Source organism: Diabrotica undecimpunctata, chromosome 7 (genome assembly GCF_040954645.1).
Source record: "Diabrotica undecimpunctata isolate CICGRU chromosome 7, icDiaUnde3, whole genome shotgun sequence".
Classification (NCBI taxonomy): domain Eukaryota; kingdom Metazoa; phylum Arthropoda; class Insecta; order Coleoptera; family Chrysomelidae; genus Diabrotica; species Diabrotica undecimpunctata.
The window spans coordinates 81,426,249-81,447,799 of record NC_092809.1 but is presented as its reverse complement, the minus strand read 5'-3'; the positions used below and the strand labels follow the sequence as shown (position 1 = coordinate 81,447,799).

General features: G+C 34.6%; 1 protein-coding gene across 1 annotated transcript in view; it reads right to left on the bottom strand.

The window, feature by feature from the left end:
* The window catches only part of Smr (nuclear receptor corepressor smrter), a 690,586-nt gene that overhangs the window by 615,903 nt on the left and 53,132 nt on the right, over nt 1–21,551 (bottom strand). The window contains exon 2 of the mRNA XM_072537629.1: nt 3,333–3,459. Coding sequence (XP_072393730.1) covers nt 3,333–3,459 — 127 coding nt within the window. The remainder of the gene's footprint in view (nt 1–3,332; nt 3,460–21,551) is intronic.

Genomic DNA, 21,551 nt, shown 5'->3' with positions numbered 1-21,551 from the left:
AAGCAGTTATAATTATGCTAAATGGGACCAATTCCATCACAAATTCCTCGGCAGAGTGCAGTAGGATCGTGTTACCCCTATTAAACGAGGAAATCAATAAAAAGAAAATACCACTATTAGTAAGTCAATAACATATCGAGGATACATCATTTATGTTTTTAAATAACATACATATAAAATCAGAGTTTGCTGTTTATTGAGAGTAAACTAAATATAAGACCAAATACTGACCATGTCGGGATAGTATCATGAGGTTTTTTCCTCATGGTTTACTATGGAATCACTAACAGAAGAATTTTACTGTCATCATTGCATGTGGTTGATTTTCTAAAGACGGGTCACATGCTATGATTTTTTCTGACGGCTATTGTTAAGTTAGAGTTCTCAAGTTGATAGTTCTTAATTAACTATCTTACAATAAAGTCGTCCCAGGAACGCAACTCAACAATATTGGCAATATTATTTTAAAGTCATCTACTTATTTTAAACTTATATTGTGGCTTAGTCCCAACAAAAATAGTAATTGCATCAAGATGCCACAAGAAAATAGCTTCAGAACAGTATTACTAAAATATACATATCAAATTCTCTTCTGAGAAGTTACTGTATCTTACTCTTGTAAATTAGTCCCTTTCAGCTCCTCTTTAATATTTCCAAGCAGCAACGTGATGCCAGTATATAAAATTTTCTTTAACCCAATTATATCAGTTGAACTACATAAAAAAATAGTTAATTATACGTCGAGACATAAAATTTTACACTGTTGAAATTAAGAAAAAATCAGACGCACTAGCGCGTGGTGGGCACTGCAGTATAGTATACACTCATACATGCTTCATGACGCGGTAGAGCGTCTGTCAATGTAGTAAGAGTAAAAGTGATAGTTTTGGAATAAAGACGGAAATTAATAAAAAAAGTTTAATGCAAAAAGTGTTTATTACTTAGAGAAAAAACAAAATAAAAATTTAGGCAAAATATTGGAAACTACAAAATCTTTCAACATTTTTAAATATATATGAGTTATTCTACAACAGTCTAAACAAAAGCCTGCTTTGGCTGGACAAGAATTACATTCATAAATTGTATCCTTGCGTACACCACGCTCGTAACACTTTCTACACTTTTTTCTCATGATACCATTTTTTTTGTTCTTGAGTTCACGTTTCTCCACAATATGATTTTGATTTTCTGGAAGAGATGATGCAACGCTAGAAACTCCATTTGGAAACAACATATCTCTAATAACAGACAAACGAAATTCATACAGCCCAACTCTTCTTCCCGTATATTTTTTATACCAAATATGAGAATTCACCATCATCATTTGTATGATCTGGAAAAAAATTTTGTTTGGCCATCTAACCGTCTTTTTTTGAAAGGGGTAATAAGCAAGCATTTGATCTTGTCGATCTATACCCCCCATATTGTCATTGTATCTGACAATTGCGTTCGGCTTAAAAACCTTTTTACCTCTTCTTGTCACAACTTCTTGCATTTCATGTTGCACTTCTGTTGATATATAGTAAATATCTCGTTTATCTTTCCATTTACCTACTAAAATGCCGCTTCGATATCTTGCAATACTTTCTGATTTCTGAAGTGCAGCATTTTTTACATCTGTTGGATTATCTTTTCTACTCATTCGCAATGTTCCGGTACAATGAGTTCTTTCATCGAGCAACTTTTTGGCCAGAGTAAAACTGTTGTAATAATTATCCATGTAAACACAATGACCAACGCCTAATTTTCCCTCTAATAGTTTAAAAACAACTTTTTCGGTGTGACCTTTGCCGCCAGCATCGTCGTACATTCCTGTATATACCCATAAAGTTTAAAACAAGACCGGTAGGTTCTGTCATCATTATAAAGTTTAATTCCGTATTTATGTTTTTTATTCTTAATGTATTGTCTGAAATTCAAACGCCCACGATGTAGAATCATTGATTCGTCCAAGCTCAAGTCCCGTCCTGGATAATACAGTGTGCTCATTCTTTCATTAAAAAAATTAATTAAAGTCCTGACCTTATAAATCCTGTCATCAGGTATTGGTTCATTATCTGATGGTTCTTGTACGAAATGTAGACATCGCAATATAAGCAGAAATCTGTTTCTGCTCATGTGGGAGGAGATAATTGGTGTGGTAAACAAGGGGTCGTTCTTTTTCCAATAATCTTGAAATCTGGGCATTTTAACTACACCCATATGACATAATATTCCCACAAATATACGTTATTCGTTGGGTGTAATAGGTTTCCATTGGATTATTCGAGAATGTTCCTGAAATCCGGTTTTCAAAAATATATTTTCAGCATTCGTATTAGTTTGGTCGCATATATATTGTAAAAATTCATTCGTCAATAACATGCTATAATAATCAATAGGTCTTTCACCAGGAAGAGGAACTAGCAGTTGTTGTATTTTTGTAAAATGAAACTGCTTCATCGAATTAGGAATTTCCTCCCAAATATCTGTTCCATCATTATTTGCAACAGAGGTATTTATATCCTAAAATCAATACCTCTAGTGAGAAGCGTTGAATAAATTTTTTAAAACATACTTACCCTTGACACAATATCTGGTACCACATCATCGTCATCACTTTCATCAATTATCATCACTGGATGCATCAAAATCATCATCATTATCAGTATTTTCGTCTAAAATACGAAGTAGTTCCTCTTCTGTCAATGGTTTTTTTTTCCATTCCCATTTCCTTTTTACGCCCGAGCAACTGGGATTTTCATCTTTACCTGACATTTTTTAATTTAATTTTACAAATAATCACTGCTTACATGCACAGACGATGAACGTAAAATGATAACTATTTCCAATAACACCATTCGGTAAATACCTAAAAATTAGGGTATTCCCCGAAAAACACATTACCTACTTATTTTGTTCATTAGGGTAATCCCCGAAATCATTAGTTTATTTCGTTTTTACATCTTAAATATAAATTAACATTCCCAAAAATAGTTAGATAAAGTTGAAAAAGCAGTATTTTATAGCTATGTAAATATTAGATGCCAAACTTCATGAACTAAAACCAAGCACGAAATTATATAATTTTAACCTTTACTGAGGTGCCCACAAAATTAAAAAACTTTAGGTCCATTGCCGACAGAAATAATTTCGTTTGAATATATAATATACACAAAGCGCGCTTACGCGTCGATGGCACTAATCTATAGTCATATTTGGACGCGCGTACGCGTCACCGGCGCTGAAAGGGTTAGTAATTTGTTACACATTCTGAACTCTGTAACGCGTGTATAGTAATTTTATACTTAAACGAAAGATGGTAAAATGTTTAAGGATATCCTATAATTTACCTGAGTTGAATGTTGTAACTGTGGGGAAGACGGATATGGATAGCAGGTTGCTGTAGTGGAAATGGGAGATCTTGAAGGCTTGTAGATATCAGCGGTGGAATGTGTTGTTTGGCTGCTATGGTTTGGTCTGAAATGAAAGAAACGATCATTTTATACAGAAAGGAAAAAAAATAAATGGTTTACATTCTAAAATCTAAACTGAGGCTAGATGTAAGAGTAGTCTATAAGGATTGTGAATATAAAAAAAGGAAATATTATATGTCTTAGTCTCACTACAAAGTAACACCATATAGAATTACCTACGTAAATATCCTAATTTTTGTACCATCTGGGGTAGATTCTGAAGTAAGAAATTTCATAAAGTATACAAATTGTGCAGATCTACAGCTATACTAAAATATTTATAAAACTGGCAGCGAGATGACCATGCAACGATTTCAATTCATTATGTTGATTCTATCTGACCCATTTCATTTTTCATTTCATTCACGTTTTTCATTTTCATTACAGTGTTGTGTTTTGTATTTCTGTTTAAGTAGGTAAGTACATTTATTAATGATAAATTTACAGGAAGTCATACCGGACTTAAAATAGCTGAGGAAATTGCAACCTTTACACACAGCGGGGCAATTGAGAAAGAAAAAAATCATTTATTGTTAAGGGACAGTGAAGCGAATATAGTAAACGACTGTAAAGATTCGGAAATAAAGTGAGGGGTAAAGTAAGGGAAATACAACAAGAATTAATTAGTTAAATATGGATCAGAAAAAAATTATTCAAGATGAACCAACATGGTGGAACTCCACATTCTACATGTTAGAAAGGTTACTAGGTTACTATTTTACTGAAAATAGCGGTATAGATAATAGAGAGTTATCATGTAAAATTTTATACTTCCGTTATTTTGACACGTAAACGCTATTTTTTTACGGTATAATTTTTAACGGATATGTAATTTTAGAGTTACCAAATGGTCGAATTGGTGCTTCACGTTAATAGTTGTTAGCTGTCAGTCAAATGTCGTATGTGACAGCAATAATTAATTTTTCTTTGTTTTCTTTCACCCAAGGTATATATTTTGTCTGGTTTTGTACATTTTGGGTTTCAAATTTTTTCTACAGAAATATGGAAGACATTTTAGAGCAAGCAATGTTAGTTGAAGCAAATGACGAACTTATAGAAGATTTAATACTAAATCATATTTTAAATGATAACATACAAAATGTACATTCTGTGTTCAATTTTGATAGCTTAGAGCCTGAGCAAGCCAAACAGTATTTTCGGTTTGAAAAATAGGACATTCCAGAGGGTTGACTCCTCGCACTTCTTTTACTAGTAAAAGGTCATCAGTGCTTGTAAAACGCAGACTTTTTGTCTTTTTCACTATTTCCGTGTTCATAATTGATAAATATAATGAAATATAATAAAATGTTTAACTTGTCTCGCAGATGCTTAACCAAGAAAACAGAAAACACGTGTTAACTAATGCACAGAAATAAAATTACAGAACAGGACCTTCAATCACCGAGTCCCGAGTCTTAACGAATTGGTGCGATTCGCTGCTAACGTTACCGTATATCAAACCCGCTATTCGACGTACGGTAACGGAACCCGTAAACGTTAAAATCATTTACGTTATTCAATTTTCATACTGCGCATGCTTCATTGCTAAAATAACGTTACCGTATTCTCACTCTTTCACTTGATAACTCTCTATTTTAAGCAGTAATCAATTGGACCTGTTGCAATCTGTCAATAAATTACTTAGCTGTCAAATTGAGTGGTACAGCAGGCACTCTGGAAGTCAGTAAAAGTCAGACCCAATTGAGTGGTGCAGCAGGCACTTTGGAATATTTCCTAATCTAATTAATTTAGTTAAGCAGTTTTATCAAGCCCAGCAACTACTGTTTATTCAGAGAGAATATTTCCAAAAATTGGTAATATATAGCTTGACGTTATATCGTCAAATTACCTTATATTTACTATCAAATAATATTTATTTATATTTTATTAATAATCTAATATTTAGTCCGACTTTGACGGATTTGTCAGAAGTAAAGAACGTATGCTTAGTTGATGCGTTAGCAGGTGGCGCTACTATCAAACATAATAATTTAGTGAATTATTTTAATATTATAATTTGTTTAAAATATATATATATATATATATATATATATATATATATATATATATATTAACAATAAATAATAAAATTACTTTATTCAATGTTAAAAATATTATTGAAGCCAAGCTTCTATACAGGCGTTGTATTACTTTTTTCTCTATAGTATGCTGAGCCGAGCGTCATGGAACTAGCGCCACGAGAAAGCGTCACGAAACAACGATTTTTTTCACATCGATTCACTACTCTCGATCAATTCGTATTAAGTCATGATATACTTATACTAAGCATGTTTAAATTAAAAACTGCATGAACAATAACTAACAAAACACAGACATTAATGAAATGTAAAAGAATATCCGTCAGTAAAATATTCGATTCGTAACGATTGTCAAAATTTAAGTCATAAATCTCATCCAATTAATAACAACATTAAACCATGTTTAAATATTGTTATCGGATAGCCAAGCGGGCTGGGCGGCTGGCTTCTCCTTCGCTTCACTGCGAGAGACGTCAGTTCAATCCCCAGCTCGGTGTACAGAAAACAAAAAGGCTAACGCAGCAGTTTAAAATTCTAAATGAATCTGCGGCTTAGTCTAGAATATGCTGGTATCTGATCGGCCTATGGTGGAGCAGTACGGCAAGAGATAAGGGCTTGCGGCTTGGTGATACTCCTCCATAGATCCCTACCGGAAGGGCGTGTGCCGCCTAAATACCGGGTATATATATATATATATATATATATATATATATATTAAATATTGTTAGAATTGGATATATATTGTTATAATAAATACGATTATTTTTAAATATATTATTTAGTTTATATAATAATTAAATTTACTATCAAATGATATTTATATTTTATTATTAATTTAATATTTCGCGTGAATTTGATAGGTCTGTCGGAAGCAAACAACGTATGCCTTGTTACTACGTTAGCACGTGGCATTAGGGGCAAAACTAACGACGGTTGAAAGGTAAAAAGTTGTAACCCACAATTTGCCTAAAACGGGTTAAAACATCAAATAAACTTGTTGTTGATTCTTCTTCTAACTGGAAAAATATTGTAACCAAAATATGGCTTCAATAATTAGTAATTTAACGTTTTTATTTATTGTAAGCCACATAAGTTGTAGATTGTGACAATTAAACGGTTGTAAGTGCGATACAAGAAAAGAAAAGGTATCAAATCGGCACGTGGTGAATTCAAATTTTGAATCTAAGTAATCTTACCGGTGGAAATTGAGTGTTTTCATATTCAATCAAGTAATTGAAATTAAAATAAAGTTAATTAGTTTTTGTACATTAAATACATAAGTAGCAGTAGATCGTAGGGCATGGATGTTAATACTCTCGGTTACCCTGATAAAGGGGGCGGGATTTTTGCTTTGCTTCATTGGATTCTCAAAAATTTTTAAAATCTACTCACATGTTAGCTCCTAGATAAGGATAGACAAAAATAAATATTAGTCAAATTGAAAAGAAACTTTTTGAAATGAAAAATAGATTTCAACATGATCAGATTTAACAGAAGTGAATAATTTATTCTCTAGGATTGAAAATATCAGTACGAGAAAAGTTGAATATAAAGACACTGACTTCGGTCCATTTCTTGTTATGATAGATAGTGACAAAGGAAAAGCCGGTAATATCCATCCTATGGATATTGGTAAAATTTTTCATATAATGGGTACAACTGGTATCAAAGACATCAGTAGAAAAGGAATAAATAGAATATGAGTCCAGTTTAATACCTCTAAACAAGCAAATACAATCCTAAATGATACAGAATTACTTAGAAAAGGAATAAGAGTCCAGTTTAATACATCTAAACATGCAAATACAATCCTAAATAATACAGAATTACTTAAAAAATGATTTCTAGCCTATATTCCACAAAAAATGTTAACATCAAGAGGTATTATTCGAGGTGTCAGTTTGAATATTTCTATGGAAAATATAATTGAAGACTCTGTTTATAAAAACGGGAAAATTATTTCTACCAGAAGATTAAATAGACAGGTTGTAAGTACAGATGGGTCTACAACATATATTCCAACAGGTACTGTACAACTACTTTTTGATGGAAGAATTCCTCCAAAGGAAATTATCATTTATTCGAACTTGGTAACAGTTGAACCCTACATTCCCCCTATCCAACAATGCTTTAAATGCTTACGATTTGGTCATTCTCAAAGACAATGCAGGAGAAAAGAAAGATATTCTAAATGTGCTGAAGAACATACACTACAAAATTGCACGGTTTCTGTTCCAAAATGCCTATATTGTAATCTTGATCACCTCTCAACTAATAAGGTATGTAAAGAATTTGAAAGACAGAAAAACATCAATGAGGTAATGGTCTACACTGGTAATCACCTACAGTTTTTCGTGCATGGGAGCAAGAGAACCCAAGTAATAGTAGAGAAAGTATAGTAGTCAACAAACTTTTAAGTGTAAGTGATACAAAAAACAATGACCCTGAGACTGTAACTGTAGAAAGGTGTTTAAGTACTTCCAAAGAAAAGGATTGTTTTGAATGAACAATCTAAGAGAATTTGTATGAACGTTTACAAAAATCTTCAAAATGATCCTGAAAATAGTTGTAAAGGCAGTATTATAAGAAAAGCGGCCTTTCTAGCAGGAATTCCGTATTCTACCATGCGCGACAACGTGAAAAGTGATGTTAAAAAGAAAAAAACAAGATCGGATGGTGGAAAACCTAAACAAATTAATATCGTGACTGCTAAATGTTTAAGGAGGAGGAGGAGTGTTCGTTCTTGGCAGTGGTCAGGTAAAGTTCTTATGTGTTTGTTTATTTGTTTTTCGATTGTTATGATCGGGGATTCGGACGGAAGATATGAACCTCCTGATAGGGGAAAAAGTATTATTATAGATGAAGTGAATATGGAATTTAGCGGAAATGGAAAAAGCGACGAAACAGGTGGTATTGAAAAAATAATAAAACAAAAAAATAAATATAGTTCAACGGACCAAGGTCCATATTATGTATTTGTGCAAAGTAAAGAAGGAAACATAGGTAAGTTTCATAAAATTTCTACTGCTAGATTAATTTTAAACGCAGAACCGGAGATCAGGGATAACATTTTAAATATTTCTGTAACTGGTAGAAATAAAGTTAAAGTCGAATTAAATTCCTTCAACAGTGCCAACAAATTAGTCGAATCTAAAGTATTTCAGGAAAAAAATTACGAGGCTTATATACCCACTTTCTTTACAAAAAAGGTGTAATAAAAAGTGTTGACAAGGATATCAAAGACGATGATTTATTAAACATAAGTAATTAAACCTAAATATGGAAATAATTTTAAAGTTTATGAAGTAAGGAGAATAATACGAAAGGTAAATGGTGAGTTACTCCCTACAATGGCAGTTATTGTTACTTTTAAGGGGCAAATGATACCTAAACAGGTAGTAATAGAAAAAATTATTTACGATGTAGACATATATGTTCCACGAGTAATTCAATGCAGACAATGCATGAGGTACGGTCACATTAATACACAATGTAGAGGTAAAGTTCGATGTGGAAAATGCGGCAATGAACATGAAACAAATTCTTGTAATTCGCAATTGACATCATGTATTTTATGCAAAGGAAATCATGAAGCAACAGATAGGAAAAATTGTGAAGAATTTCATCGTCAGAAACAAATTAAAAGATATATGGCCACAGAAAATTTATCCTATAGTGAGGCTAATAAAAAATATGATCATAGTTACGCAACGGTAACAAAGAATCTAAATAAAAACACTCATTACTCAGTACCAGTTAAACGCAGACGAAATTTAGAAAGTTATCCTAATTATCCCCGTTCAGGATATTCTGACGAGCATAAGGAGATTCTTTCATCTCCATCTACTAGTAGTCAACCGGTATATTAAAATTATAGAAATATCCCTAACTATTCCCAATCAACAATGAGCTCAAATTCAAATAATAAATGTAAAATAAACTCTGTGATATGATTATAAGCACTTTTAAAAATGTATTAAAGAATAACTCAATAACTTTAGACAATATAAAAATGTTTGACGATTTTAAAAATAATTTAAGTCGTATTCTCGCAGATAATGAATAAGTTTAAAATTGTACAGTGGAACGCTAGGTCCATTGTACACAATAAAGGTCATTTTTAGAAATTTATTTTTGACAATAATATTGATATAGCCATAATTAGTGAAACGTGGTTAAAAGAAAAAAATAATATTAATTTCAGTAGTTATAATATATTTCGGAGAGATAGAGATAATGGTTAAGGAGGATTAGCTATTTTAACTAAAAATACATTCAGTTCACAGGTCATCCAAATCATCATAAAATCAATCAGGTTATGAGTATATCAATAACAGTCAAATCAAAATCAAATAAAGTACTTAATATATATTCAGTGTATGCAAAACCAAATTTAAATGTATTAGAGAGTGAATGGAAAAAGTTTTTTAATTTTAATAGTTTAAGTACACCATTTTTGGTGGCAGGAGACTTTAAATGTCACCATAATGCATGGGGTTGCGATCAGAATGATAGGGTTGGACTTAGTCTATTAACAGCAATAGAAGACTGTGAGTTATGTTTTTTAAATAATTTAGCCGAAACGATAATACCTAGATTATACACTAGAAATAAATCCGCTGTGGACATAACTATATGTTCCAGTGACATATCTTCCTGTTTTGATTGGAACGTAAAAAATGTAGCTCTAGGTTCTGATCACTTTCCAATAATAATTGAAAGCGATGTTGATAATATAACAATAGTTAATGTGAGAACCCGATGGAACGTGAACAGAGCAGATTGGTCGTTATTTTCTTCGATTCTTGAAACTACTAACACCAAAGATATAAATACCTACTGATGAAAATATTAATAATAACATATATAATAAATTTATCAATATAATTAATGATGCTTGTGAATTATCAATACCTAAGAAAAAAATGACGATCAATAGTAAGTTTAATAAAAAATGGTGGAACCCAGAATGTGCACAAGCTATAAAATTTCAGCAAGAAGCTTTTTTAGAATTTAAACGAAATAGTACATATGAAAATTACATCAAATATCAGAAAGCAGAGGCAATTAAGAAAAAAACAATATTAAAAAGTAAAAAAGCTTCTTGGCGAGAATTTTTTAATAAATTAAATCAAAATACTCCGGTCCAAGAAATTTGGACAGAAATTAAAAAAATCAAAAATACTTATAATGTCCCAAAAAATCAAGTAAAGAAAGATAATTGGACTGAAGAATTTTTAAATAAGTTAGCTCCGCCCTGGGTTTCACCAAATTTAAATGTAAACCATCCTAAAAAAGTGAATAATAATATTTTAAACTATTTGTTAAATGAATTTACTATAAAAGAACTAGAATATAGTTTAAAGTGTCATAAAAATACTGCTCCTGGCTTAGACAATGTCCATTATATTATGCTGTATTACTTACCAAGGTGTCAGAAAATAAAGTTGTTAAATATAATTAATTTAATATGGATGAAATCTGAATTTCCAGATTCATGGAAAGATTATGTAATTATACCGATTTTAAAACCAAATAAAGATATAGACTCAGCGGATTCATATAGAGGAATTTCGTTAGGATCGTGTATTTTAAAAACATTTGAACGGATGGTAAAGAGAAGACTTGAATTATGGTTAGAAAAAAATAACAAAATTAGTGATACACAATATGGGTTTCGTAAACTAAGATCGACATCAGAAAATATAGCTAACCTTATCCTAGACATTAATATATCCTTTTCTGAACGTAAATCCCTGGTATCTCTATTCATAGATGTAGAAGGTGCATATGATAATATCAAATTAAATATCCTCTATCAACAAATGGAGAAAATAGGAATACCCAGTGACTTTGGTAAAAGAATAATAAAACTGTACTCAAATAGGAATCTACAACTTCAAATCAACAGTGAACTATTGGATCCAAGAATTTCTAATGTTGGGTTACCGCAAGGAAGCATTCTTAGTCCTTTACTATATCTCATCTATACCTGAGATTTACACAAAAAAATTAATACAAGAGGAAATGTTCTACAGTTTGCTGATGATGTGTGTATATATGTACCTAAAGTTGAAATCGATCAAGGTATCAATATAATGAGTGAAATGTTTTCGACAATAGAAGAGTATTATTTTAACATAGGACTCAGCATCTCTACAAAGAAAACCCAAGCATGTATATTCTCCCAAAAACATAGATTACCACAATCTATAGTATTCAACAACGTTAATTTTGAGGTTCAATCATCCATTAATTATTTGGGTATGGTAATAGATAGAAAGTTATTGTGGAAAGAACACATAGACCGCTTAATAACAAAAACAGAAAAAGGATTAAATGCAATAAGATCAGTGTGTCATACAAGTTGGGGAGCTGATCCAAATGTTACGCTTACCTTTTATAAAGCTTATATTCGTTCAATAATAGATTATGGGTCAATTTTTTATAGTCAAGCAGCAGCGAAGACTCACCTGCAGAAATTAGATAGGCTAGTAAATAAAGTCTTAAGAATAAGTATAGGTGCACTTAAGAGTACACCCATTTCAAATTTAAATGTAGAATGCAATGAACCTCCACTAAATTTCAGAAGAGATTACTTAACGGAGAAGTTTTTATTAAAAATGTATGCAAAGAAAAGTCCGGTAGTTCAAAAATGCTTTGAGCTCAGTATTTACGATCTAGTCAAGGAATATTGGCAAAAGGAGCCTACAATTCCTATTATTGAATCGTACAAATACGTAAGTATGCAACTTAGTAAGGACATTTCGACGTCAAGAGAATTACCATGTTTTAAAATAGAATTAGAATACTTGGACAGCATAAAAGTAGGATATCTTAGAGACTACTCAGAATTCCCACAATATATTCGGAATAGCATGTTCCAAGCTGACATAAAGTCTATGTTCCCTAATTATTCATATATTTTTTCTGATGCATCTAAATCAGATTTAAAGGTTACATCTGCCTTTTACGATCCAGATCGAAAATTTAGTACAGTAGTAGATCTAAATATTAAAACCTCGATATATACCGCTGAATTAATAGCAATATTAGAAGCACTTAAATATATTAGTAATTTGTCGAGAACAAAATCTAATTACGTTATATTCTCTGATAGTAAAAGTTCAATACAAAAAATTGAAAATATTTCTAAATATAACAATATTGGATTTAATTATGTGTTATCTGAAATTATAAACCTGGTGGGTACAATAAATTTAAGAGGATCTAATATAATGTTTTGTTGGATAAAAGCTCATTGTGGAATATTAAATAATGAAATAGTAGACAAAATTGCTAAATATAATGAACCATCTAAAGAATCAGAATATAAATGTGTAATTGAAGATCTAAATTCTCATCTAAGGAAAAAAATGATAAATTCATGGCAAACAATGAACAATTTATCCAACAAAGGATTATATATTATAAAGATATAAAACCAAAAATACAGTCCTCAACGTGGTTCAAAAACTCAAATTTTAATAAAAGTATGATTAGAATACTATGTAGAATAAGATTTAACCATGCTCTGTCTCCGTTACATAAATTTAGAATTAATTTAGCTGAAACTCCATTTTGCGAATGTGGCGAAGAAGGCTCAATTGAACATTTTATATACTAAAACGCTAAGCCCTTTTCTTGTCCACCACTTTACTCAAAAACCATATTAGATAATTAAAATATTTTTTCGGAATATTATTAGTATTACGTATGAGATTGCCAAGATATACTTTTGGTACAAAAATTCACTTCCGGTTTTGAGATGACCGGAAGTTAAAATTTACTTTAAGTTTTAGACCCCACAATGTATATATGGATCGAAAGGTCTCGTCGAGACGAATCTAAATATGTACTTCCGGTTGCGATCTGACACCGGAAGTGACCCGAAACGCGCATAAAACGTCAAGATAGAGCAAATCTGACACCGGATTCGTGATCAGCATGCAAAATTAACTGCTAAATGATATCCATGTCGACATTTGATGAACTAAAAATTGCATTCCGGTTTTGAGGTCGACTTCCGGTTTCGTTTTTATTAGTCAAATCAATAGAGAATTCAACGTAGAGTTCAAAAATGTAAGTTCACGAAATTATCATTTATAGTTTTTGAGTTATTGATAAAAATATTTTTACTTCCGGTCATTGTATATATTGTATATTTTTCTCGCAAAATAAAAATTTCATTTAAAAAACTCGATGTCGAGTTGGTCCGCTAGTTTAGTTTTAAATTGCTCATTAAATACACGATGTATAAACCAATTTATAATAAAAATATACGAGTATATCAATAATGAAAAACTTCCTATTAAAAGACCTTTTAATTTAGCAGATTTGATAAAAACCAATAACTTGCATATATATTGTTACGATAAATTCTGACCCAAAACCGTAAATATATTTATTACTAATATTTTCATTCATTCACGTATTTTTTAGGTAATGCCTACCTGACACACGATGGGTCCCCCTTTTAATAAAAACAACAATTCGAACCTTCTGGAGACAAGCCGATTTAACCATACCGGTTCTGAGAACAATTCGCCGCTCTGTCTAGAAGGCCTTTCAGCAAAACAGCGGTCTATGTTCGATGTGTTTCGAGAAACAACTGTTTTCATTCTCGAATAACAGGACTTTATATTTATAGAGGAATTTTGGTTATGGAGGGACAGTTAATAAAGAAGATTCGCGCTCGCGATATTGTTGTTACGCTCGCCTACTAATAAATTATTGTATATGTAGTGATAAATAAATAAATATCAGTTATTGTGCTTTTTAATGAATTAAGATAAGAACAAGACATTATAAATTAAAGACTTAACAATTAATAAATTCACAACAAATGGTGTCAGAAGTGGGATCGAACATAAATTAGACTTATAATAATAATACAAGTGAATATAAAATAAATTGTGAAAATGACGACGATTTATGAGCTGACAGTGACTAATTTAAGAAGACATCTAGAAGACAGAGAATTAGCTTCTACCGGAAAAAAGGCTGAGTTAGTCCAACGACTAAAGAACGCTTTGCTAGAAGAAGGACTAGATCCAGAGACTTATATATTTGAAGACAAACATGATGCTGTCCTCTCGTCGATTTCGAAAGTTTCTTCTGATGTAGCCAAAGTTTCTGGTGATGTAGCCAAAGTTTCCGGCGACATCGCTTCGTTGGAAGACAAAGTTTCTAACGAGATTTCTTCGCTGGAAAGCAAAGTCTCTGCTAACATCTCTTCGGAAATCTCTAAAGTCACTTCTGAGATGTCTGCCCTGGACGATAGAATATCTTCATTAAAAAACCAAGTTGCTGCCGATATGTTAGCCTTCGAAGAAAAGATATGGAAAGAGATGGAAAAGAAGATGGAGGAAACAGGGACAGCAGAGAGAGGTAACAATCCGATTACAGTGGAGATAAAAGAAGACGAGACGAAATTTAAGTTGGAGACACGGCCGAAATTTGAAGGAAGTGGAGGTTCAATTCATGTAAAGTCCCAACTTTCGACGGAAAATCATCATGGAACAACTACATGAAACAGTTCGAATCAGCCGCAAGAGCAAATGGATGGTCTGAAAAAGAAAAGGCTGTAAACCTGACTATCGCCCTTCGAGGAGATGCCTTAGATGTGCTTCATACCATAGCCGTAGAGGAGACCGATGATTTCGAACAACTGAAGAAGAGGTTAAATATGCGATATGGCCACGAACATTTGGAGCATGTATATCAGTCACAGCTTAAAAATCGTAGACAGAAGAAAGATGAGGCTCTTCAAGAATATGAGGTAGATATTGCCAGATTAGTACGATATGCTTATCCAACAGCTCCCGAAGACATGATGGAAAAATTGGCCGTTCAAACGTTTATTGATGGTCTTCGTGATCATGAAATGCAGAGAACACTGCGATTAGCTCGTCACAAGACGCTGGTTGATGTCCTATCCGCCGCCCTCGAATACGAGTCAGCTACGCAGGCCTCTGGCGGGTACAGTAAAGTTAGGACTGTAAAAGAGGAAGAAGATGAAGATAAACTTGACCAGCTCGTTAATATGATGAAAAGCATGACATAAAAGAAAACGAAGACCATCAGATGCTGGAATTGTGGCGAAATAGGACACGTACGAAGCTCCTGTAAGCACCCTAGGTACGACGCAAATCAAGGAACTCACCATCAGGAAAACTAGAACGGGTCAACCTTAGGGGGGCAGCTTCGACCCAGAACTTTTCCAAAGACCCTCTCATACTAATAGCCTCTTTGAAATGTCGTGAAGATAGTGTATATGTAGATGGAGACATAAATGGTAAAAAGCATACGTTGTTGGTGGATACCGGAGCGACCAGAACCATTATACGCCCGACAGTTATAAACAGCCGAAAGAAACTGTTACCAACGAGGTTACGACTTCGGACCGCTACAGGTGAAAATGCCAACATTCATGGAGAAATCCAGGTACAATTGGGAATTGGGGCAGAAAAGTTTGTCCATACTGTTATAGTTGCTGACATCGAAGAGGATGTTATATTAGGAATGGACGTAATGAATATGCATGGATTCCAATTGGATTTTAAGAATAAGGTAATCAAAGTTGGCAACGAGGAGGTATTTCTCCATCCACATAATGACAACACTGTGCAAGCAGCCATTACAGAAGATACAGTCGTGCCTGCGAGAAGCGAAACGATCATAGTAGCGCGACTACAGGGAATTGTAGACGAAGGGAGACCTGTTATGATGGAGCCTTGGAACCACGACGATGAGGTTGGCCGTGGAATCATAATTGGAAAGGAATTGGTAACTTCGGCTAAAGAAATTCCTGTGAGACTTATCAATGTCAACGACTACCCAGTGACCATAAAGAAAGAGACAAAAGTAGGAACTTGTGTACCTGTGACATCCATAATTCGTCAGGCGACAACATCTGATAATTCCAACGACAAATTCGACCAAATGGTTGCAGTTGCAGGACAATCTCTAAATCAGATGGAGAAAAGGAAATTAAGGGAATTTCTTCGGCAGTATCGTGATATTTTCGTACCGAAAGGAGGAAAGACGGGAAGAACTACCGTTGTTAAGCATAAAATTGATACTGGTAATGCTAAGCCAATTCGTCAAACAGCTCGACGATTACCACAGGCGAAGAGAGAGGAAGCTGAAACGATTGTTCAGGAAATGAAGAAAGACGGGGTGATAGAACCTTCTACGAGTCCATGGGTCTCTCCGGTGGTCCTGGTTAAGAAGAAAGACGGAACGACGAGGTTCTGTGTGGATTACCGTTTGCTGAACAACGTTACCAAGAAAGATAGTTATCCTCTGCCTCGGATCGATGACACATTGGACACATTGGCTGGAAGTAAATTGTTTTCTACTTTAGATTTGAAGTCTGGATACTGGCAGGTAGAAATGGACCCAGTCGATAAAGAAAAGACAGCCTTCACCACAGGATCTGGATTGTGGCAATTCAACGTTATGCCATTTGGACTTTGTAATGCTCCTGCGACATTTGAGAGGCTTATGGAAAATGTGTTGAGAGGGTTATCTTGGAAAACATGCCTGGTTTATTTAGATGACATAATCGTCTTGGGGGAGACATTCGAAGATCATTTGAGGAATTTAGAAAACGTTTTTAATCGACTTAAAGCTGCCCAATTGATGCTAAACCCCAAGAAGTGCCAGCTATTTCAAGGTAAAGTCAATTATCTGGGTCATATAGTCAGTAAAGAAGGAGTGGCCGTGGATAAGGGAAAAATCGATTCCATTAAGGAATGGCCAAAACCAACTGACAAACATCAAGTGAGAAGTTTTCTTGGACTATGTACTTACTACCGGAGGTTTATTAAGAAGTTTGCAGATATCGCTAAGCCATTAACGCGACTTACAGAGGAAGCAAGAGAATACCGCTGGGATATAGACTGCCAAAATGCCTTTGAAACGTTGAAAAAGCATTTAATAACAGCACCAATTTTGGGGTATCCACTGCCAGAAGGAGAGTTCATCTTAGATACGGATGCAAGTAACGTGGGAATTGGAGGAGTGCTGTCTCAGATTCAAGGAGGACAGGAACGAGTCCTCGGATATTTTAGTAAAGTCCTTTCAAAACCTGAGCGGAATTATTGCGTCACGAGAAGAGAACTTCTAGCAGTAGTTAAATCAGTAGAGCACTTCTACCAATACCTCTATGGCAGAAAGTTTCTAATCCGAACCGACCATGCCGCCCTTAAGTGGTTGATGCAGTTTAAGAATCCAGAGGGTCAGATAGCCAGGTGGATCGAACGACTCCAAGAATACGATTTTAAGATTGAGCACCGGGCCGGAGTTAGCCACAGAAACGCTGATTCTCTTTCCAGAAGGCCATGCCCAGCAGAGTGTTCCCACTGCAACAAAACGGAATCCAAGGAAGCAGCAGTGCTAAGAACGACGATTGTCAACGACGACTGGACGCCTACTAAGATAAGGGAAGAACAAGAGAGAGATCCAGTTATACAGAAAATCCGAAAATGGAAAGAGGAAAACCGTCGACCACCTTGGCAGGAAATATCAAACCTATGCTCAGTAGTTAAGACGTATTGGGCCCAGTGGGACTCATTTATCATCGAAGATGGCTTGCTCAAACGAGTCCTGGAAAATGATGACGGTTCAGAGAAGAGAAGACAGTTGGTGATCCCAAAGAGCAGAATAGCCGAAGTACTTCGTCAGTTACACGACAGTCCATCGGGAGGGCATTTTGGTGTAAGGAAAACCCTTCAGCGAATTCGGGAACGGTTTTATTGGATGAACAGTTCCGACGATGTAAAAGACTGGTGTGAGAAATGTACTATTTGTGCCACGAGTAAAGGGCCTTACCGAAAAAGGAGAGCTCCTATGAGACAATATAATGTTGGAAGCCCGTTTGAAAGAATAGCTTTGGACATCGCTGGGCCATTTCCAGAAAGTGAAAAGGGAGGCAAGTACATGCTGGTAGTAATGGATTACTTCACTAAGTGGGTCGAGATTTACGCACTTCCAGACCAGAAGGCCGCCACCGTTGCAGATAAGTTGATCCAAGAATATATCAGCCGATTTGGAGTGCCTTTGGAGATCCATAGTGACCAAGGCAGGAACTTCGAAAGCGATCTATTCCAAGGAATATGTGATAGACTAGGCATGAAGAAAACAAGAACTACCGCGTATCATCCGCAATCGGATGGTATGGTAGAACGAATGAATAGGACAGTTGGCAAGTATTTGACAAAGATGGTGTCCGATCATCAGCGAGACTGGGACCAATACCTTCCGTTCTTCACAATGGCCTACAGATCTGCTGTTAACGAATCAACAGGCCAGACACCAGCCAAAGTCCTATTCGGACGCGAAATGCGACTACCTTGTGATCTAGAGTTTGGGTGTCGACCTGGAGAAGATGTAGCAGGTGAAGATTATGTGATCGAATTACGAAGAAGAATGGACGATGTACATGAGTTGGTCCGTTCCCACCTTCAGATCGCTAGCGACCGAATGAAGAAACGGTACGATACACAAGCCGAAAAGGGTTGCTTTAAGAAGAACGACAAAGTCTGGCTGTATAATCCCAAGAAGCGGAAAGGTTGTTCTCCCAAATTGCAGCAGTTTTGGGAAGGTCCATACCTCATCATGGAGAAGATCAACGATGTCATCTACCGAATAAACAAGATTCCGAGGGGAAAGCCGATGATAGTACACCATAACCGGCTGGCGTCTTTCGAAGGTGACCACGAAGTAGATGAAGAAGTGGAAGTAAACCAAGTCCAAGACGTGTCTGACCTCACGTTTGAGGAATTCATGGGTGCCTATGGAGGTACCGGTAAAGCAAGAGATGGTGTTACCACTGAAGAAAAGCAAGATCTACTCGCGCTCCCTGATGACTACTCGCTGGCCCTTACCATCCCGGCCAGTATCAAAGACGCACCAGGGTTGGCATCCGTCTTTCGAAGGAAGTTTGGTCGAGTTGCAGAACTGCAATGCCAGGTGCCAGCTCCCGGTAAAACCTTGAAACTCCAAGATGCATCACGTTACCTTTTCTACCTGGTAACAAAAGACACTGCCCGTGACCAACCTACCTACCGAGATGTATGGGAAGCCTTACTTCAATTGAGAGAGCACGTACTAGAGTCCGACGTGCAAAAGTTAGCCATGCCAAAGTTGGAGTGCCGCCAATTAGATTGGAGGGTTATCCGAAATATGGTGGAAGAGATCTTTAAAGACACCGCAGTCCAGGTGTTAGTCTGTTGCAATCCGCATAGTTACTGGTGCGGAGAGAAAACCGTCCCTTGTCATTTTTATACAACTGGAAGTTGTAAAAGAGGGTCCAGTTGCCGATACCAGCATACCGTTCCGGTTCCAGTCCTGACAAGGTTCCAGGAGGAACAATCTTTTAAGAGGGGGGCAATGTTACGATAAATTCTGACCCAAAACCGTAAATATATTTATTACTAATATTTTCATTCATTCACGTATTTTTTAGGTAATGCCTACCTGACACACGATGGGTCCCCCTTTTAATAAAAACAACAATTCGAACCTTCTGGAGACAAGCCGATTTAACCATACCGGTTCTGAGAACAATTCGCCGCTCTGTCTAGAAGGCCTTTCAGCAAAACAGCGGTCTATGTTCGATGTGTTTCGAGAAACAACTGTTTTCATTCTCGAATAACAGGACTTTATATTTATAGAGGAATTTTGGTTATGGAGGGACAGTTAATAAAGAAGATTCGCGCTCGCGATATTGTTGTTACGCTCGCCTACTAATAAATTATTGTATATGTAGTGATAAATAAATAAATATCAGTTATTGTGCTTTTTAATGAATTAAGATAAGAACAAGACATTATAAATTAAAGACTTAACAATTAATAAATTCACAACAATATGAAATAATTTTTAGCCACATACGTGAAATGAAATTGAATTTCTAAATGTATTATGGAAACAGTGTATATATTTCAAACATAAAAAGTTAGTTATACAAGTCCTTTGTTTTAACCCAGTTGTTAACCTTTCTATCCGTGGTCTTATTTTGTGTTGTTCAAATCGCCTTGATAGACCCCTAGGCGTATGTAATAAATCAGCAAAACCATATATTTTCCTTTTCCTTCCAGTAAAATAAAACTAAGAAAAAAAAATAAATATAAAAATTAAAAATATAAAAAAAAGAATAAAAAAAATAAAAAAATAATAAAATAAAAAAAATAAATAAAATAAAAAAAATAAAAAAAGGAAATAAAAAAAAATATGATTGTTAAAAAAATAATAATTAATAATTCAAAACATAATAGGCTAATAGATTATGTATCTAGTCATAAAATCAAACTACACACACAAAATGTTTAAGGAATTTGGTTTAGGAGGAATACAAAAAAATGTAATACCAACAATTGATATTATATACACCAACCTTGTTGCGATGGGAAGAAGCTGCCCTAAAACCACTTTACATAGTCAGCTGAAAAAACTTGGGTTCAAATACAAAATCGTTGATAAACGGGTGGCTCTTATGGAAAGTAAGAGGATAGTACACTGGCGTTTAGATTATTTAAAAAAAATTCAAGAATATCGAGACCAACAGCGGACTATATATTATTTAGACGAGACACGATATGACACGCATGATACCGCTAACAAGGGTTGGACTGATGGTTCACTTACGTGCCAGTTGAAAGGAATACCTCCGAATAAAGGTTCTCGAATGACTATTGTGCACTGTGGATCTGCAAATGGTTGGGTGCCAAATGGGTTAATGCTTTGCGGAAAAAAATAGAAAAATGTGGTGTATATTATCATCAGAATATGAATTCTACTATGTTCGAAGAGTGGTTTAAAAATACACTACTTCCCAATATAACACCGGGCAGTGTGATAGTTATGGACAATGCTAGCTACCACTCAAGGCTTCTCAAAAAAATTCCTAACAGTTCGTCTTCAAAACAGGAACTAAAAGATTTCCTCTCAAATAATCATTTGTATTTTGAAGACAACTATAATAAGAAACAGTTACTAGAAGTGCTTCGTAGCAAAACTTATAATAAACAATATATACTGGACACTAATG